General features: G+C 35.1%; 1 protein-coding gene across 1 annotated transcript; it reads left to right on the forward strand.

Annotated features, from left to right (window-relative positions):
• Positions 1-8,542: 8,542 nt before the first annotated feature.
• LOC132372560 (olfactory receptor 9S13-like) lies at positions 8,543-9,477 on the forward strand. Its single transcript, XM_059934640.1, is given in 2 exon segments — positions 8,543-9,242; positions 9,245-9,477. Coding segments are annotated over 2 exon segments (933 nt in total).
• Positions 9,478-22,799: the final 13,322 nt, after the last annotated feature.

Below are 22,799 nucleotides of genomic sequence, written 5' to 3' on the forward strand. Positions count from 1 at the left end.
TCTATTTCTTCCTGTTTCAGTCTTGGAAGGTTATACCTTTCTAAGCATTTGTCCATTTCTTCCAGGTTGTCCATTTTATTGGCATAGAGTTGCTTGTAGTAGTCTCCTAGGATACTTTGTATTTCTGCGGTGTCTGCTGTGACTTCTCCTTTTTCATTTCTAATTTTATTGATTTGAGTCGTCTCCCTCTTTTTCTTGATGAGTCTGGCTAATGGTTTATCAATTTTGTTTATATTCTCAAAGAACCAGCTTTTAGTTTTATTGATCTTTGCTATTGTTTTCTTTCATTTATTTCTGCTCTGGTCTTTATGATTTCTTTCCTTCTGCTAACTTTGGGTTTTGTTTGTTCTTTCTGTAGTTCCTTTAGGTGTAAGGTTAGATTGTTTATTTGAGATTTCTCTTGTTTCTTGAGGTAGGCTTGTATAGCTATAAACTTCCCTCTTAGAACTGCTTTTGCTGCATCCCATAGGTTTTGGATCATTGTGTCTTCATTGTCATTTGTCTTTAGGCATTGTTTTTATTTCCTCTTATTTCTTCAAAATAATCTCTTGGTTATTTAGTAATGTATTGTTTAGCCTCCATGTGTTTGTGTTTTTTTACATTTTTTTCCCTGTAATTCATTTCTAATCTCATAGCATTGTGGTCAGAAAAGATGCTTGATATGATTTCAATTTTCTGAAATTTACTGAGGCTTGATTTGTGACCCAAGATGTAATCTATCCTGGAGAATGTTCCATGCATACTTGAGAAGAAAATGTAATCTGCTGTTTTTGGATGGAATGTCCTATAAATATCAGTTAAATCTATCTGGTGTATTGTGTCATTTAAAGCTTGTGTTTCCTTATTAATTTTCTGTTTGGATGATCTGTCCATTGGTGTAAGTAAGGTGTTAAATTCCCCTACTATTACTGTGTTACTGTCGATTTCCTCTATTATAGCTGTTAGCAGTTGCCTTATGTATTGAGGTGCTCCTATGTTGGGTGCATATATATTTATAATTATTATATCTTCTTCTTGGATTGATCCCTTGATCATTATGTAGTGCCCTTCCTTGTCTCTTGTAACATTCTTTATTTTAAAGTCTATTTTATCTGATATTAGTATTGCTACTCCAGCTTTCTTTTGATTTCCATTTACCTGGAATATCTTTTTCCATCCCCTCACTTTCAGTCTGTATGTGTCCCTAGGTCTGAAGTGGGTCTCTTGTAGACAGCATGTATATGGGTCTTGTTTTTGTATCCATTCAGCCAGTCTATGCCTTTTGGTTGGAGCATTTAATCCATTTACATTTAAGGTAATTATCGATATGTATGTTCCTATTACCATTTTCTTAATTGTTTTGGATTTGTTTTTGTAGGTCCTTTTCTTCTCTTGTGTTTCCCACTTAGAGAAGTTCCTTTAGCATTTGTTGTAGAGCTGGTTTGGTGGTGCTGAATTCTCTTAGCTTTTCCTTGTCTGTAAAGCTTTTGATTTCTCCATCGAATGTGAATGAAATCCTTGCCAGGTAGAGTAATCTTGGTTGTAGGTTCTTCCCTTTCATCACTTTAAAATGTCATGCCACTCCCTTCTGGCCTATAGAGTTTCTGCTGAGAAATCAGCTGTTAACCTTATGGGAGTTCCCTTGTATGTTATTTGTCGTTTTTCCCTTGCTGCTTTCAATAATGTTTCTTTGTCTTTAATTTTTGCCAATTTGATTACTATGTGTCTCAGTGTGTTTTCCTTGGGTTTATCCTGTATAGGACTTTCTGCACTTCCTGGACTTGGGTGGCTATTTCCTTTCCCATGTTAGGGAAATTTTTGACTATAATCTCTTCAAATATTTTCTCGGGTCCTTTCTCTCTCTCTTCTCCTTCTGGGACCCCTATAATGCGAATGTTGTTGCGTTTAATGTTGTCCCAGAGGTCTCTTAGGCTATCTTCATTTCTTTTCATTCTTTTTTCTTTATTCTATTCTGCAGCAGTGAATTCCACCATTCTGTCTTCCAGGGCATTTATCCGTTCTTCTGCCTCAGTTATTGTGCTTTTGATTCCTCTAATGTATTTTTCATTTCAGTTATTGCATTGTTCATCTCTGTTTGTTTGTTCTTTAATTCTTCTAGGTCTTTGTTAAACATTTCTTGCATCTTCTCGATCTTTGTCTCCATTCTTTTTCTGAGGTACTGGATCATCTTCACTATCATTATTCTGAATTCTTTTTCTGGAAGGTTGCCTATCTCCACTTCATTTAGTTGTTTTTCTGGGGTTTTATCTTGTTCCTTCATCTGGTACATAGCCCTCTGCCTTTTCATCTTGTCTATCTTTCTGTGAATGTGGTTTTTGTTCCACAGGCTGCAGGATTGTAGTTCTTTTGCTTCTGCTGTCTGCCCTCTGGTGGATGAGGCTATCTAAGAGGCTTGTGCAAGTTTCCTGATGGGAGGGTCTTCCTACCAGCTTTATAAATGGTTGATCTACTACTTTTAATATATGTTTTTCTTTGCCAATGACATTTTTTCTTTCAAAATATTCCCATTTCTAGTGTAGCCTTTTCTTCTCTGCTTAGAGAAGTCCCTTTAACATTAAAGCCAATTTAGTGATACTTAATCCTTTTAGCTTTTGTTAGTCTGGAAAAATCCTTATCTCTTTTTCAAATCTGAATGATTACATTGCTGGGTAGAGTATTCTTAGTTGTAGGTTTTTTCTTTTCATCACTTTTAATATATCATGCCCATGCTACTACTTTCTTTCTTTTTTTTTTAACATCTTTATTGGAGTGTAATTGCTTTACAATGATGTGTTAGTTTCTGCTTTATAACAAAGTGAATCAGCTATACATATACATATATCCCCATATCTCCTCCCTCTTGCATCTCTTTCCCTCCCACCCTCCCTATCCCACCCCTCTAGGTGGTCACAAAGCACTGAGCTGATCTCCCTGTGCTATGCGATTGCTTCCTACTAGCTATCTATTTTATATTTGGTAGTATATATAAGTCCACGCCACTCTCTCACTTCATGCTACTCCTTTCTGGCCTGCCTATGTTCTACTAAAAAGTCAGCAGACAGTCTTATACAAGTTCCCTTGAACATATCTAGTTGCTTTTGTCTTGCTGCTTTTAAGATTCTCTCATTATCTTTAATAGTTGATATTTTCATTTTAATGTGTCTTGGTGTGCATCTGTGAGGTCATCTTATTTGAAACACTGTGCTTCCTCGACCTGGGTGTCTGTTTCCTTCCCCAGGTAGGGAAGTTTTCAGCCATTATTTCTTCAGATAAGTTTTCCACTCATTTCTCTCTTTCTTTTCCTTCTGGGACCTCTATAGTGTGAATATTGGTATACTTGATGTTGTCCCTCATTTTTTAAAATTTGTTTCTTTTTCCTGTTCATCTTGGGTGATTACCACTGACCTGTCTTCCAGAGCACTAATCCATTCCTCTGTATGATTGAATCTACAGCTGATTCCTTCTGCTGTAGTTTTTGTTTCAGTTATTATATTTTTCAGCTCTGTTTGGTATTTCTTTGCATTTTCTAACTCAGCTGAAATTCTCACTTTGTTCATCCATTCTTCTGAATTCAGTGAGCATCTTTAGATCATTCTCTTCAACTCTTTATCAAGTAGATTGCTTACCTACACTTCATTTAGTTCTTTTTCTGAGGTTTCATCTTGTTCCATCATCTGGAACATATTTCTCTGTCTCCTTATTTTGCCCAATTATCTATGTATTTTTCTATGTACATCAGGTACATTTCCCAATCTTGGAGAAGTGACCTTATGTAGGAAACATCCAATGAGGCCCAGCAGCACCCTTTCCTCTGGTCACCAGAGGTATATGCTCTAGTGTTGTCCTCATATGGGATGCCTGCACCCTGTTGTTATGGCAGGGCTGACTATAGTAGGCATGCTGGTAGATGGGGCTGACACCCAGCCCAGTTGGCTATGAGGCTGTGCCTTGTACATTGGCTTTGGGCCCACTGGAGGGCAAGGTAGCTTATCTGCATGGTTGGTTGTGCAGCCAGGGGTGGTAGGTAGTGCTGCTTTTGGCCCACTGGAGGGCAGGACTGTGTCACCATGTAGCTGTCTGCTTAGCCCAGGGGGAGTCAGAGCTGGTGCTGGCCTGTTGGAGGGTGGGGCTAGGTCCCTGAGTGGCTGTCTGCATAGCTCAATGGAGCTTGGGGCTGGATCTGACTTGCTGGTGGGTGGGTATGCTCCCCAGTGCTGACAGGTTAAAGAGAAGTTTCCAAAATGACACTTGCCAGGCTGACGTTATTGCTGTAGAATGAGGTCCTCCAAATGGCTGCTTCCAGTGTTCCCTTCCCAGTGGGGATCCCCAGTTACCTTCTGCCTCTCCAGGAGGCTCTCCAAGATTAGCAAGTGTGTCTGAGGCAGGCTCCTTTCAAATTACTGCCTGTGCACTGGAACTCAGAGTGTGTGAGATTTTGTGTGCACCCTTAAAGAGTAGAGTCTCTATTTCCTATAGCCCTCCAGTTCTCCTGAATAGAAAGCCTGCAGGTTTTCAAAGCTAGATGATCTGATGGCTTATCTTCCCTGTGCTGGACCCCCAGGCTGGGAAGCCTGATGTGGGGCTTGGACCATGCCATTCATTGGAGAGGACCTCTACAATTATGATACTCCTTCCATTTGTGGGTCTCCAACCCAGAGATGTGGGTCCTGACTATAATGTGTCTCTCTGTTCCTCATATCCATCTCATTTTTGTTTCCTCTTTATGTCTTTAGATGTGGAAAATCCTTTCTGATATTCCTTAAGTTCTTCATACAGATAGGTGCTCTGTAAGTAGTTGTAATTTTGGTGTGTCTGTGGGAGGAGGTGAGTTCAGGGTCTTCCTACTCCACTTTCTTGGCCACAAACCCCCCACCCCCATAAATTTAACTGCAAAAGACCTAAACAGAATATTAACAAATAATATGGTTCAATATACAAAGAATAATAAAATCTCACTAAAGAGCACACTTATACTACAAATGTAAAGATCTCTTAACATTGAAAAATAATGAATTTAAGATATTTCCACATCTATTCATGAAAGAATAACTACTATAAGATCTGCCTTCCATTACAAAGTTAAACTCTGTAGAAATTATATTAACTAACCACTTTTAGATATTGTCCAATAATAATAAGCTGTGAATGACTGTAATTCCCGAGCAAAAGGAAATACTTCAAGAAGATTTTAAACATGAATACAAAGCAATGGAAACAAATTAAACATAAGCATGGAGTTAAAAGGGAAAAAAGTAACAGTCAGTAATAACTGAGAAAATATTACAAATATAATTGGAAAAGGAGGGGCCAGAAAAGTATTAGAAACTATAATGCGCAGAGTTTTTTTTCAAAGTGGATGACAACTCTAGACACAGAGATACAAGAAAATTCACAGAAACCCAAGCAGGAGAAACAGAAAGGAAACTGAATGAAGGCATGTGAGGATAAAATTTCTGAAAATGGGTGAAAAAGAGAATATTGTCAAGGCAGCAAGAAGGAAAAAGAAACATTACATATCCTCAAACAAAAATTAAAGCATAGACTTTTTGTCAGAAAAATTCAAACCAGAATACAATGGAATACCACCTTTAACGTGCTAAAAGAGAGGAGGAGGGGAGACCAAATGAAAATGCTATACCCAGGAAAAACATACTTTAGAACTGAAGGCAAAATAATAAACTGTTTAGATAAAGGAAAACTAATAGAATGCATTATGCCAAATTTGCACTATAAGAAATGTCAAACAAGTTTTTGTAGCTAAAGGGAAATATTATTAGGAGAAACTAGGATCTCAAGGAACATTTTGAAATGGAGAGAACATAACTGTGGAGTCTTAAAAAACTTTTATGTAAGATTTCTTCTTTCCCAACATGTTCGTTGAGGAATCTTTGTATATTCTAGAGTAGTGGTCATCCAACCATAGCCTGTGGGCCAAATCCTTGCACTCATCCATTTACCTATTGTCTATGGCTACTTCACACTATAAAGGCAGAACTGAGGTTGTAGGAACAGAGGGTATTCCTTTCTCTTTCAATATCTCCTTGGAGTTTTTCTCTTTTTGGTTCTAGCACCTAGTGGGCAAACCCCACCATGGTTCCCAGTTTTGATGTGATTCCCAGGCTTCTGAGATCCTCTAACAGCACCTCTTCTTGTGCCTTGGAAAATTATAGATGGAGCTATGACTGCCTGATCTTGCTAATACCTATGTTACTTCAGAATCACCCCCATATTTCCCCCAGCTCTTCCATTGACTGTTTAGATTATTCTCTGTATTAATCTTAATACAAGCATGATGTACTTACAGTAGAGATAAGAAATGAGTTTCTAAAACTAAAGGTTGTAATTCATTCAAATGAAAAATCATGAACGTCCCTCTGCGTAAATCATGAAAATTAAAAGAGAATCAAGTGCTTCTCATCCAAATGCGTTTTTTAAAATTATTTTGTTCTGTAAGTTGAACTTTAGTTCTTATGTCCTCTAGAGAAAGCTTCTAACTTTCTAACGATCTTGTGAGTTTACTAATAAATAATTTCTTCTCACATTTTTCTTTTTGCATTATGATATAAAATACATTGTAGATGAGAAAGGACTTACTCCCTGATGAATACCTTGCAGAGGGAATGCCCATCACCCTGGCTTCTCTCCCCGTCAGAGAATTTCTCTCAGGACCCATTTCAGGTATATTTGTTGGTTTAATCAATGAAAAGTACAGTAAATGAGAGAGAGAGAGAGAGAGAAACTACAATTTTTGCTAATACCTGTTCACCTTAGCAATTTGAGTCATGATCTTAACAGTAAGGAAATGTCTCCATGTTGCAGAAAAACTTCCTGTTAAACAAAGCTTTGCTTCTTTTCATACTTTGTTTCTTCATGAATGTATTATACAGTACATATAGTAGAGGTTTTACTAAGATGAGAAGTAGTGTCCATTCTTGAGAATACATTTTATATTTAAGTTGTTTGTTCTCAACACTCTTCTCTTTTAGATAACTTTCTTTACATCATTCTTTTCAATTTTTCTGTTGAAACCAGAAACTTTATATAAAATATGAATTTTAAGGAATGTACTCATTTTGTAGCTGACAGCCCTGCCAGAGGTTATTTTGACCATTCCTCTGCCTCCTAAAATCTATCAGTCAACATTTCTATTAACCTTTAATTTTTTCAAAAGAATAAGATATTGTAACTGCACCAAGTTGATTTCAATATACTTTCATAGTCCCAACTAGTCTTAAAATAATGTCACAATTAATAAAACCATAGCAAAACCATAGCAAACAAAAATTATAAGAAACCTTAGGAGACACTTTATAATTTAGATCATATATAATTTTATTTATTTACTATAAGTATGTAATTTATATACGAAATTATAAATTTTTATAAGATTATAAAAGACATTTCTATAGTATGTGAGTTTTTATCATTTGTCAGTTTTCTTTTACATTTTATGATAGATTATTGAATAATAAACCACTATGCTGCTCAAGCTCATGACTCTAAATAAGCCTCTTAAATCTGTTTTTGTCTGAATTTCCCCATTCATAAAATTAGAATAAAAACTACTTCCTGACTTTACCTCTCACTGTATTTTATCTAAGGACATTTTATGGTCATAATAGCATAAACCTAAATAAATATAGTGCAAGCTTGTTTAAATACATATTTTTTCTTTTGTAGCTATCTTTAAATTGTCCTATGTGCTTTCTATCCTTCATAGGCACAGATCTTTGTATTTCTAATTTGTCTGTTTCTGAAAAGACAGAAAAATCTCCGTCAAAGATCTTAGAATTCTCCACTTGCATTCCAATCTGCAAAATCCAATGTAAGCAAAAGGGAGAAGAAAGGAAGGAAGGAAGGGAAGCAATAGAAGTTTGATTTCATTGTGTTTTGCAAATATAAGCAAGAATCATTCTGTTTTTAGCAGACAAACTGTGCCACTAATAGTGTATGTTACCATAGGGAAAAAAATAATCGAAGAAATAAGGATATGATGTTAATGTGTAAAAGCATCATGTTTTGTCGGGATCTGAAGTCTTTCTCCTAATATAAGAAAGATAGATACAATACTTATATATTACTTTTCTACAGTAGATAAGCTAATCATTTAAAATAAAACAAGACCATGAATTGAACAGATTTTATTCCAGGTAAAATCTTAAGTGGATTATAACATCTGTGAGAAATATCATCCACTAAGGGAGACAGCTTTCAACAGCAGTAAACTGTTAATAAATCAAGGGGGGAGAAAAGGCTCTTATTTCCAGATATTTTCTTAGAGTCTCCACTTTCCCAAAGCACAACTGGAGAGCAAATCTGCACTATTTTCTAAATAAGCATATTTGAAAAAGGATAACCAGTTAGATCTAACTCTTCACTAGGAAGACTTTTTAAAAATGGTAATCTCTTTATGTTCATTGGTGCTTTTTAAAATATTGGGAACAATACAATATGAAATGGATTTTTTTCTATGCTGGTTCCTACTTATTTTTACTATAACAAGTATTCTGATCATTCATTTCTTTCATGTCACCATCTCTCCAGTCCTACCTATATCTCAGCTATGAAGAGTGAGTTTAATAGAAATTTCTCAGAGGTGACTGAGTTTATTCTGCTGGGATTCAGAACCCATCCAAAGCTACAGATCATCCTGTTTCTAGTGTTCTTACTGGTCTATGTGGTCACTGTGGTGGGAAATATCAGCATGATAATTGTCATTAAGATGGACTCTAGACTTCAAATGCCAATGTACTTCTTCCTTAGAAACTTGTCCTATTTAGATCTCTGTTACTCCACAGTCATTGCTCCCAAAACCTTAGCCAACTTCTTGTCTAATGAAAAGAAAATTTCTTACAAAGGCTGTGCAGTCCAATTTTTCTTCTTTGCCCTGTTTGTCACCACTGAGTGCTTTCTTCTGGCTGTCATGGCATTTGATCGATTCTCAGCCATTTGTTCCTCATTCCTGTACCCTGTGCACATGTCCCAGAAAGTCTGTGTTCGATTGGTAACTGGCTCCTATATCTGTGGCTGCATCAACTCTGTAGTCCAAACAGGTTTCACCTTCAGTTTGCACTTCTGTGGGGAAAACAGATTGGACCACGTTTTCTGTGATGTCCCAGCCCTGATCAAGATCTCTTGTGTCGACAACTTTGTGAATGAGATTGTACTGTTTATTCTGTCTGCTCTCATCATCATCACCACCACAACTATCATTCTGGTTTCCTATGCGTATTTCCTCTCCACTGTCCTAAAGACCCCCTCAACCGCGGCAGGAGTAAGACCTTCTCTACCTGTGGCTCCCATATAGCAGTGGTGAGTTTATTCTATGTGACTGTGTTCTTCATGTATGCCCAACCTGGGGCCATCTCCTCACCAGAGAAGAACAAGGTTGTAGCTGTGCTCTACATGCTTATAATACCAATGCTAAACCCTCTAATATACAGTCTGAGAAACAGAGATGTGAAAGATGCTGTGAAAAGAAAATTATACAGGAAATGATTCTCTCACTGATATTTGTAAAACTATTATATAATGGACAAATTGTGTTTTCTAAGGGTCTTAGTTACCCTTGTTTTTGTAAAATTACTGCTATATCAAAGATATTTATATATCACAACAAATATTTTTCTGTTTTATAAAATATTTCTAATAATATAGGTATATAGATCATTATTTTATTTGCTTAGAATGTATGAAAACATTGTATGTTCTCAACTTGTGATGTTATAATAATATTTTCATTTCAATATTACTTTGATTAGGGAGTAACTATTAAGAGCTTCTATTATTCATTAAAATAATATTATATCTGTGTGAATAATATTATAGTTCACACAGATATGACTATTCTTTAATTCAGGACAAAAAAACACTTTTTATTCTACAACGCAAGTAAACTGATATTCGTTTGGACAAGATAACTGCCCCATTGTGTAAGTGGCAAAATTGAATAGTAATGGTTGGTTACATAGAACACTTTTGATAAAAGGTCTATCCTTTTCCAAAGATCCAGGTTTTATTCTGAGGAGTATCATCCACAGAGTTGCTACTCCTATAAAACGGAGGCCCATAATATAGTATTTGAGGAGCAATTCTTCACATGGAAAATGTGTCAATAACGTTCTACCAATTTTTATTTCATCATTTTCTTCTTAATATAAAATGATATATTTTATAATAATAAAAGCTGATACATAAAAAATAGGTCCTATATGCCATATATCATTTTTAATCACCATTTTCAAATGAGGAAATTGAGACTAAGCAACTTGGTGGAGTCAAAACTCTACACCAGTATGGCTCCACAATTCTAATTACCCAAATATATCTTCCAAAGCATGTGCATATTTTAAAAGTGTAATCTCACAACCTAGAAACAACCATTTCTTAATGGAGGTATCGATACGGAACCAGTCTGGGAACTATAACAAATTTGAGCATTCTCCTTTTATTATGTGTGTAAATAATATTCTGTGTTTCTATTTCAACATTTTAATCAATTTTTTTTTTTGGTGTACAGCAGTACAACATTTGCATACAATTCTATTTATTGGTCTTTTCTCTTTCAAATTATGATGTATATTTTGCACTGAAAATCAAATACTTTCTAATGTTAACTTTTATATATTATTTTAAAATATTGGTTAATATAAAATGCTTTTTCTATATGATGTGGACTGAGGTCTTTACCTCAAATTTTTTTTCTACCAAGTAGCCAATTTTTCTAACATTTAAAAAATATAGAGAGGGGCTTCCCTGGTGGCGCAATGGTTAAAAATCTGCCTGCCAATGCAGGGGACACAGGTTCGAGCCCTGGTCTGGGAAGATCCCACATGCCGTGGAGCAACTAAGCCCGTGAGGCACAACTACTGAGCCTGCGCATCTAGAGCCTGTGCTCTGCAACAAGAGAAGCCACGACAATGAGAAGCCCGCACACCGCGATGAAGAGTAGCCCCCGCTCGCCACAACTAGAGAAAGCCCGTGCACAGAAACGAAAACCCAACACAGCCAAAAATAAATAAATAAATTTATAAAAAAAAAAAAAAAAAAAGCTTATCCAGCATGATCATACCTTGGTGAAGTGAGTCACACTAGCAAGCTAGCCTGAACCTGCATTATAAAAATATATATATAGAGAGAGAGAGAGAGAGAGAGAGAGGAAATGAAAGTTTTTGCCCTCCTTTCTCTTCTTTTATTTCATTTCTTTAAAGATATGTGACTACTAAATAAGAATCCAGGAATCTAATCAAGCCAAATGTATTAATGGGAGTGAACCACTTGTTTTAAAATTTTATACACATGGTTTGTCACTGTTCTGACACTTACCCACGTCATGTCAGACCAGAAAGGTTAGTTCTTTCATTTTTCTTCCTCTCACACATGGGTTGTATTCAATTTCATAGTGGCAAGGTTTTTTTTCTCTTTGCCTTAACTAGTATTAATAATTGAATTTAGGCAGAATAAGAATTACTTCCAAGACCTCATGGCTTCCCCAAATGCTTTAGTTCAATTTGACACTCAGTTCCCACCAACTAAAAAAAAAGTTATACTTGCTTCCAATTTGCTACTGTTACTTCTGGCAAATAAATCCTACAGATAATTCATGATAGGATGCACAGCCAGGCAGGATCAAGAAATTACTGGTCTTCTAGTAAAATATTAGTGAATAGGGCCCAAATTACATCAAAATTTCTAATAAATAATAATCTATTTTAGTTTATGAAATTTATTGTTGTGATCATATAGTACATTTTATATATACTAGATGCATTTCAAATTTTTTGTTTTCTTCCATTGATTTGCTTGACTCTTTGTGCTGGTATAGCATCCTTATTGCACAATAGGATTTAATGCCTGATAGGGCTACATCTTTTTAAAAAATTTCTCAGCTAATATTACTTATTATTTCAGTGAACTTCAGAATTCTTTTGCATTAAAAATAATTCTTCTTTGCATTTTAGCAGACTCGCATTTAGTAAATCACTGATTTGTTTACAACCCTCATTTGTAAGAACAGGGTAAGAGTATTGCTTCTGATTATCAGAGAGGCTAGCTTTAGGGCCCTGTACTGCCACCAAGCACAGATTTTGAGAAATTTTTGAATGGCATTAAGGTTGAATGAACACTATCAGTTTCCTTACTTCATTCAGCCGATGTAAGGATTACATAAAATACTATAAATCAAGCTTCTGGCACAAGACAGTTTTCAATTAATAGTAGCTTCAACTATTATTATTACCATTATCATCATCTATTTTTAAATTTGTTTTTTATTGAGGCAACATTGGTTTGTGACATATTATTATATAAGTTTCACTTGTACAGCATTATATTTCTACTTCTGTACACTACAGCATGCTCACACCAAAAATTCAGTTTCCATCCATCATCATACAGTTGACACTCTTTACTCATTTCATCCTACACCCTCCTCCCCCAACCTGTTCCCCTCTGGTAACCACTATCTGTTCTCTGTATCTTCATGTTTCTTTTTGTTTTGTTGATTTGTGGCATCACCTTTTTTACAAGACTTAGCGATGAAAAAAAAAAAAAAGACTTAGCGATGCTGTAGAGTTTCTATATTTGAGAGCCTCAAGTTTTTCCGTAAACATATTATTATACATTTCATGTATTAGTTGCTATTGTGACAAAAATCTTCATTAGCTTTTGTTTCCTAATGGATAATTCGACCACTAAGAACTTTAAAAATTACTGTGTATTTATTTTATATGAGCTCAACTTGCTAAACTTTCATTCAATACTTAGAATTTTTAAATTAAATATGGATTTGAGGCCTGCCTAGAAAAAGAGTCAAGTTTTGAAAACTTTCCATCAGCACTTTCTCAGAGTTGATATTAATGAAAAATACTTTCTATATATGTTAGGTACTGTATAAAGTACACATGTATTTCTTTACTCCTCAAGTCAGACTTATGGTGAAGGCAACATTATAGATATTAAATGTATAATTTATATTAATATGTCTTATGAGTATAGAAATTGTGTCTTAGAAGAGTTAAGTAATATGCTTGATGTCACATTGCCAGTAACTACCAAGGCCAGGGCTGGACCCTGATCTTTCTGACTCCAAAGCCCATAGAGGTAAAGATTATGTGGCAGTGGCTCAGAGACAGTTTTTTGGGGTTTTTTTGTTTTTTTGTTTTGTTTTGTTTTTTCACACACACACTGTGCTTTATTTTTACAAGAGATAAATAAACTGACACCAAGCATTGTAAATGGATGACCACAACAAAAGCAACAATGACTGCAATTACCAAACACGAAACACACTCATACTATGTCATAATATTGACATTCAGTCCATCAGAGAGTTTTGTCCTCTATAGGTTTTCATGTTGTAAAGGTATTTGTTAACTAAAATGTATTAATAATTTTATTCACATCTCATTAACATTTACTTTCTTGATATATCATAAACTGAATGTGTTAAAGTATTGCTTGGGTTATTTTGGTCATTCTGTCCATTGCAATAATTTTTGTTGTTGTTGTTGTTTTTGTTTTTTTTGTTGTTTTTTTTTTTTAAACATCTTTATTGAAGTATAATTGCCTTACAATGGTGTGTTAGCTTCTGCTTTATAACAAAGTGAACCAGTTATACATATACAATATGTTCCCATTTCTCCTCCCTCTTGCATCTCCCTCCCTCCCACCCTCCCCATCCCACCCCTCTAGGTGGTCACAAAGCACTGAGCTGATCTCACTGTGCTATGCGGCTGCTTCCCACTAGTTATCTATTTTACATTTGGTAGTGTATATCTGTCCATGACACTCTCTTACCCTGTCACATCTCACCCCACCCTCTCCCCATATTCTCAAGTCCATTCTCTAGTAGGTCTGTGTCTTTATTCCCATCTTGCCACTAGGTTCTTCATGGCCTTTTTTTTTTTTTTTCCTTAGATTCCGTATATATGTGTTAGCATACTGTATTTGTTTTTCTCTTTCTGACTTACTTCACTCTGTATGACAGACTCTAACTCCATCCACCTCATTACAAATACCTCCATTTCATTTCTTTTTATGGCTGAGTAATATTCCATTGTATATATGTGCCACATCTTCTTTATCCATTCATCTGTCGATGGACATTTAGGTTGCTTCCATGTCCTGGCTATTGTAAATAGAGCTGCAATGAACATTTTGGTACATGACTCTTTTTGACCTATGGTTTTCTCAGGGTATATGCCCAGTAGTGGGATTGCTGGGTTGTATGGTAGTTCTATTTGTAATTTTTTAAGGAACCTCCATACTGTTCTCCATAGTGGCTGTATCAATTTACATTCCCACCAACCACTGCAATAATTTTTGCTTTATTGTATTATATAATATATGCCATTTAGTTACATATTTTATTAATATAGATTCATTTTTTGTCATATTTATCATTGCATTAGCCAGAATTCTACTTTATTTAATATCGATATGGCACTAGACTTATTTTAAAAATCTTATCCAGTATATATTATTAAAACATTAATTTAAAAAAATTTATATAGCTTTTTATAGCTGTGACTTTTTAAATCTCATCAATGGAGATTCAAACATATGCATATCAGAAAGGACAATTACCATAAATTAAAATATGAATGCAAGAAGAAATATTTTGTTAAAAATATGGTAAGCATTTGATAAAACTATTTGTAGATATGACTGAATACACAATCATATCTACAAATATGATTGAATCATAGGGTATTTCTCAACTTTAGAAGATAACAAGTCATCTCCAAACAGGTTTTGGCAAATTATATTCCCATCATCAGCATATAAAATGCCACATTGATTCTCATCTTTGTCAAGAGCTGGTAGCAATCACATTAAAAATTTTTTTACACAATCATGGGTCATGATATCTCATTGTATACTTACTTCACATTTCCCTGATTTTACTGAAGGTGACAGAATATGCCAACCCCAAACATGCCACGTTGTCATAAGGATTATTTTGACCTAAAGGTACTTTAACAAAATGAGCAGGTGCAAGAGGGTCTCTGAGTCTCCTCTTTTTCTTCCTGGAAGCAGGAGATAAAACCCTCATGACATTCTTATCATCAAGGATGGAGAATTGAGACTGAGAGAATTCTGTACAACACAGACCTTGTTAAAATAATTCTTAACTTGTTTTAGCCTCCCCACTTAGTTTAGTTACTTTTCCACAATTGACTCTATTTGTTCAACTTAGTATAAAGCATTTAGGATTTGCCCCTTCTTTGGGTCTTCATGCCTTTATAAGTGCTCCTGTGTCACGTTAGACATATTAAATAAATTTGTATGCTTTTCTCCTATTAATCTATCTCATATCAATTTAATTATCAGGCACAGGCAAAACCCTAGGAGACAGAGGTAAAATTTTGCCTCCTCTACATTATCAAGTGTGTTTTATGCCTTTTTTGAGTTGATACAATGATTTTTCCCCCTGTTTTCTATGAGTGTGGTGAACTACATTAGTTGATTTTCTAATATGAAACCGACTTTGCATTCCTGGGATATAATCAACTTCGTCATAATATTTTATGCTCTTTATATACTGCTGAATCAATTTCCTAATGCTTTAAATTCTACTTTAATATGATAGAAGGAGTTCCAAAATATTTTTTTCCCTAAAAGTAAATACCTAATTATTGTGAAGTCAATGATACGATCCAGGCAAGGACGTGCAGAACCGCTCAGGATTCCTGGAGGGTTCTTGCTACAGAAGCAAACGTTTCATGCAGCTGCAGTTTGCCGCCATCTGGTGGCTACTGTCAACTCTGACTAAATCTAAGGCAAAGATTCTAGGTACTGTGATAGAATGGAACTTCCAAAATGGTTAATTCCAATTACTTCCTAGTTACTTGGTTTCCATCCCCATCACATAGTCCTGAGGGGGGGAGGTTGGCTGGAAATAACTAGCAATGTGCAAAGCCCCCAACACCTCCCTGTCTCCCGAGATAAAGTTGCCTCTGGCATTGTCAGTCCTGTTTTTCCTCCCCTCCTTCAGTTCTTGCCCTCACCAAAATGAGTCCTGTAAGATCTCATCCTTGTTTCAAAAAAGGGATGAACAGAATGTATATCTCAGAAATAACTAAATTTCCTTGTCAACTGCATTATTATGAATTTTCATTAAATCTTTAACCGTGGTTATTTTTAAGTCTTTTGTCATTTACAGACAGTTCTGGGTGTACTCTGATGCTTTTGCAAAAATGTTCCTATAAAAGGGTTTCATCTTCAAGGAATTCATGGAAAAGACTCTGACAAGTACAGGTTTCTGGTAACTGACTATATGCTGAACTGAATGAATAAGCATTTTCAGAACTCTAATGGAAAACTGATGAATTCATAAAACTGCTAACAAAAGATCAAGATGGAAAAAAAAATTAATTACATGGGACTGAGTGAACTGATGAGGATGATTATAATTTTTGTGACTTTCTGTTTGCATAAAAAAAAAATCCCACAAGGACTCAGAGGCAAAAAATATAAAAATCAATTATCACTGCAAAGTAAAGGAGCTGTTACAGTGGAGGATTACTGGACTGAATGTCAATATTATGACAGTATGAGTGTGTTTCGTGTTTGGTAATTGCAATCATTGTTGCTTTTGTTGTGGTCATTCATTTACAATGCTTGGTGTCAGTTTATCTCTTGTAAAAATAAAATACAGTGTGTGTGTGTGAAAAAAAAAATCTATAAATATCTGGGCATCACACAAAAAGACAAATGAAATATATCAAAATAGAAACTAAACAGTTGTTTCTGGGTGGTAGGACTAGGTATAAGGTTTTCCTCCTTTCAGTTTATCTATGTCTGTATACATTATCCAAATGATCTGTAATAAGGATGTTTACCTCTTATATTGAAAAAATTTTGGGTCGTTGAAAATGTAAACGTGTAAGGAAAAGAAAAAAAAAAGAAAATAGAAAATATTTGCCAATTATATCTGAATTTGTCCTGAGATACATTTTCAAAGGGTTTTATTGAATTTTATTTAGAATTATTGTGTATATGTTCATCATCAAGACAAAGTATTATTTGGTTTCCTCATACTAATCATGGCACATTTTGGACTCCAGCTTGTCTTAACATCATTAAAAGACAGGGAATTTTTTTCTCCTTTTTTTATTCTGAAAAAAAGATCTTATAACATTGAAATTGTTCCCTCTTTCAAGGTTTGCAAGAACTGACAGGAGTTGCCATATGACAAAGTGTTTTTTTAATGAAAAGAATTTTGACTTATGATTCAATTGTTTTAGTAGTTACCAAAAGGGGTGATGATCAAAATATTTAACAGCTTATTCAGTAAGCATTATATAAAATATAATATATATATATTATATATATAAAGATAAAGCAAATAAAGGTTGCTGTTTTAAGTTGATAGCAACTTAAGCTTGAATGCATTCTAAATAAATTTTAATCCACCTCACGTGTTATGTTTTTGATGTTGTATTTTACATCTTTTTATTTTGCATATACCTCAACTAATTATTGTAGTTATTGTTCATTTTACTATGTTTGTCTTTTAGTCTTCATAGTAGCTTCACAAGTGGTTAAACCACTACTTTTACTATATATTTGCCTTTACCAGTGAGATTTTTACTTTCAAATGTCTCCTTTTTACTAAATAGTACTTTTTCTTTTCAGTTTAAAGGAGTCCCTTTATTTATTTTTTATTCTTTTTCATATTCTTTTCCATTATGATATATTATAGAATATTAAATATAGATCCTTGAGTTTTTCTTTTTTTTTTAATTAATTAATTTATTATTTATTTTTGGCTGTGTTGGGTCTTCATTGTCGCACGCAGGCTTTTTCTAGTTGTGGTAAGTGGGGGCTACTCTTTCTTATGGTGCGCGGGCTTCTCATTGTGGTGGCTTCTCTATGTTGCGGAACATGGGCTGTAGGCGCACAGGCTTCAGTAGTTGTGGCAGACGGGCTCAGTAGTTGTAGCTCACAGGCTCTAGAGTGCAGGCTCAGTAGTTATGGCACACGGGCTTAGTTGCTCCACAGCATGTGGGATCTTCCCAGACCAGGGATCAAACCCGTGTCCCCTGAACTGGCAGGCGGGTTCTTAACCACTGCACCACCAAGGAAGGCCAGATCCTTGTGTTTCAAAGTAGGACCTTGTTGTTTATCTATTCTATGTATAACAGTTTGCATCTGCTAATCCCAAACTCCCCATCCATGCCTCCTTCCCACTCCCTCCGCCTTGGCAACCACAAGTCTGTCCTCTAAGTCTGTGAGTCTGTTTCTGTTTCATAGATAAGTTCATTTGAGTTACATTTTAGATTCCACACATAAGTGATATCATAAGGTATTTGTCTTTCTCTTTCTGACTTCACTTAGTATAATAATCTCTAGACCCATCCATGTTGCTGCAAACGACATCATTTCATTTTTTTATGCTGAGTAATATTCCATTGTATATATGTACCACATCTTCTTTCCATTTGTCTGTCGATGGACGCTTAGGTTGTTTCCATGTCTTGCTTATTGCAAATAGTGCTGCAGTGAACATAGGGGCGGATGTATCTTTTTGAATTAGAGTTTTCTCCGGATATATGCCCAGGAGTGGGATTACTGGATCACATGGCAACTCTATGTTAGTTTTTTGATGAACCTCCATACTGTTTACCACAGTGGCTGCACCAATGTACATTCCCATCAGCAGTGTGGGAGGGTTCTCTTTCTTCCATACCCTTTCCAGCGTTTGTTATTTGTAGACTTTTTAATGATGGCCATTCTGACTGGTGTGAAGTGGCGCCTCATTGTAGTTTTGATTTGCATTTCTCTAATAATTAGCAGTGATGAGCATCTTTTCATGTGCCTATCGGCCATCTGTATGTCTTCTTTGGAGATATGTCTGTTTACGTTGTCTGCCCATTCTTTGATTGGGTTTTTGTGGTTGTTGCTGTTATTGAGTTGTAAGAGCTGTTTGTATATTTTGGAAATTAAGCTAAAAGAGTCACTTTAACACTTCTTGTAGGTCCAGTTTAGTAGTGATGAATTCCTTTAACTTTTGCTGGTCTGGAAAACCCTTAATCTCTCCTTTAATTCTGTATGATAACCTTACCAGGTAGATTATTCTTGGTTGGAATTTTTTTCCTCTCAGCCCTCTGTGTATGTCATGCCATTCTCTTCTGTCCTGAAAAGTTTCTGCTGAAGAAATCAGTTGATCATCTTATGGGGGCACCCTTGTATGTAACAAGTTGCTTTTTGCTTGCTACTTTTAAGATTCCCTCTTTATCTTTAGTTTTTGACATTTTAATTTTAATGTGTTTGGTGTGGATCTCTTTGCATTTATCTTTCCCGGCACTCTGTGCTTCCTGCACCTGGATGTCTGGTTTTTTCTCCAGGTTAGGGAAATTTTCAGCCATTATTTCTTCAAATAGTTTTATTCCCCTTTCTCTCATTCTTTTCCTTCTGGGACCCCTAGAATGTGTATGGTATTCTGCTTGATGTTGTTCCATATGTCCCTTAAGCTTTCTCCACTTTTTAAAATTCTTTTTTATGGTTTTTGTTTGTTTGTATTTGCTGCTTCTTTGGATGATTTTTTTTCTGCCCTGTCTTCCAGGTGATTAAATAAAATTTATATTTAAAGGCAGGACAAGAAAAATTAAACATAAAATTCTCTCTCTGTAACTATTTGGCCTCCTCCCTCCCTCCCTAATGTGCAGTGTGCACCTGCATTACACATTAACCAGAGCTCCTAAAGATGGGAATGCCTGCTTGACCATAAAGATCATCTTCTTCCTTTCTTCTGATGCTAGCAGTGCAACTGCTTAAAAGAACAGAGTTTTTTGCCAACTCTAGTCAAACATATATTTATTATAAGAACTAAGCATCTCAGAGGCAAAGAATATACAAATCAATTTTCACTGCAAAGTAAAGGAGCTGTTACAGTGGAGGATTACTGGACTGAATGTCAATACTATGACATAGTATGAGTGTGTTTCATGTTTGGTAATTGCAATCATTGTTGCTTTTGTTGTGGTCATCCATGTACAATGCTTGGTGTCAGTCGATTTATCTCTTGTAAAAATAAAATACAGTGTGTGTGTGTGAAAAAAAAAAAAAAAAGATGTTAAAAAAAAAAAGATTACATTCTATTGGAGGAAAACAGTCAATAAACAAATATACAAATTAAAAAAAAAAAAAAAAAAAAAGAACTAAGCATCTCAATCTTCAACATTACCAAGGATAAAGGAAAACAAGTCTAGGCAAATACATATGAACATTCATACCAGCTTTATTTACAATATCTAAAAACTGAACACATATCAATTGCCCATTTATTTAAGAGTGCATAAACAAAATTTGGTATATGTGTACAATGGAAAAATGGAATACTACTCAGCAATAAAAAGAATGAGTTACTTATACGTGACAAAATAAATAAATCTCGGAATCATTTTACTCAGTGAAAGAAGTCTGACAGAAAAGAGCACATAATGTATGATTCCAATATATATCATTCAGATCATTGGTTATCTGAAAATGGATTTGGAGGTGAGCATGGACTGGAAAGAGGCATAATAAATCTTTGAGAAATGAAGGAAATGTTCTGTATCTTGATGTGGTGGTGTTTTCATTTAAGCCAAAACTCACAGAATTGTGCACTTTGAATGCATACTGTTTATTTCACACCAATTATTCCTCAATAAAGTGTTTTGGGAAAAATAATGAGCAGATCTTTTTTTAGATCCAAGGATTTGCGTTTTAGAGCAATGACTCAGAAATATCTTTTTTTGAATGAAGCTTTAATTTTCACCTAAAAAACGATAAGCTACACAAGGAAATGCAAAATTTACAATTTACTTATTTATAATAATTATACATATTTATTATTTAGAATAATAAATAAGAATAGTTATTATTAACTAATTTATGATAGATATTTCTTATATAAAAATCTGAATGTTAAAAGTAGGCTAGGGGCTTCCGTGTTGGCGCAGTGGTTGAGAATCTGCCTGCCAATGCAGGGGACACGGGTTCGAGCCCTGGTCTGGGAAGATCCCACGTGGCGCGGAGCAACTAGGTCCGTGAGCCACAATTACTGAGCTTGCACGTCTGGAGCCTGTGCTCCGCAACAAGAGAGGCCGCGATAGTGAGAGGCCTGTGCGCCGCGATGAAGAGTGGCCCTCGCTTGCCGCAAGTGGAGAAAGCCCTCTCACAGGAACTAAGACCCAACACAGCCATAAATAAACAAATAAATAAATAAAATTTAAAAAAAAAAAGTAGGCTAAAACTTTTTAATATAATTGTTGTTGGTGTAGCAGCAGCTGAGTGAGGATTAAATACCATGAACACTATCATTTAAATTAAGAAAATCTTATTAGTTATGACACTACAATCAGCTATAATTATAAATGTAATGCGATGTCACAAGATGAGTTTAAAGAAGTAATAATATTATAGACCAGTGTGGTCTTTAAGTTATTTAGACATATAATACTAGCACTCCTTTGGGTGTAAAATACAGAATCTTTCATGCAGCACTCCTATAATGGAACAAACCTTCAATGAAAGTGGTTCGTAATTGTTTTTAGTTCCAGCTCACCTAAATCCCAGGTATAGGGTCTTTGCCCACTGGACATTAGTAATCTTACATTAAACTGAGAAACCAGAGTCGCTGCAAAGTCAAGACAGTTGACTGTCGAGCACATAGGCAAAACCAGAATTTGAAAGCTCAGTCTGAATCTTGAGCTTATTTTCTTAACTCTTAATGATTAACTATTATTATTCATATTTTCCTCCTCATTTTGTGAGGCAGCATTTCCCCAATGAGAGATGCTCAAACATTAGAAGTCATCATGGACTTCCACCCATTTCTCATTTTATCAACCGTCAATCAATATTCAGCTTAGATTACCTGTAGTTTTAAAGGTAGTCCCTCTCTTCACTGTCTCGTGTAAGACTGCCATCATTAAAGCCACTGTAACCTCTTACTTGGACAATCACACACTTTCCATGATTATCTACTTCTTCCATGAATATCTATCGACCACAAATTACCAATGTGATTTTTATTAAATTCCAATTTGAACACAATATATCCTTTAAAAAAAATCCCCAGTGGTTCCCCACTTCCAACACAATAAAGGACATCTTCCTTTTCTTGTTATATAGGTCTGCACGATTTCCATGAATTTCCTTATCTCTCACTCCTCTTTTGTACTAAAAATCAGGTATTAAACTTCAGGAAGTTTAACATGTAGTTATTTAATTTCCTTTGCACAGAAACTTTTCTATTTCACCTTGCTCAATTCCACTTATGTTTTAAAATGTACTTACAAAGTTTACCCTGATCATTTAGATCAGTCATCTTTAGCAGCTGCACTCTCTGTATTTTCTATACATGCCTTTATTCACTGGGTTTACCATATGAATGCTAGCTCTCTATTCAGCTATTTTCCCCTCAATTATTGTGAGCTCAAGTACAGAAATTATTTCTACCTAGGAATTTTTATAGGACAAAGAGTACATCAAAATTCAGTAAATATTAATTTGATGAATGAATTCTCACTAATGCCTATATAATAAAATATGAATTATCTTTACTCTTGTTTATTTTTATTATAGTTTTCATGTGAAAAGGGAGAATTTTCAAAAATACTTTGTCAGTTTAGTAGATATTCAAATGAGGGAGAGAAATAATAATGATTCAAGTCAGAGAAACCATGAAATAAATGTGTCACTCATTTAGCCTCTGGACAATTAAGAGTTACTTACATGTCACCCTTCAGACTCTGTGCACTGCAGAGTATCTGATTCTCTCACTAAGCTTTCACGAAGATGGCTTCAGGAAATCTGATATTTTGTTC

Source organism: Balaenoptera ricei, chromosome 10 (assembly GCF_028023285.1).
Source record: "Balaenoptera ricei isolate mBalRic1 chromosome 10, mBalRic1.hap2, whole genome shotgun sequence".
Classification (NCBI taxonomy): Eukaryota; Metazoa; Chordata; class Mammalia; order Artiodactyla; family Balaenopteridae; genus Balaenoptera; species Balaenoptera ricei.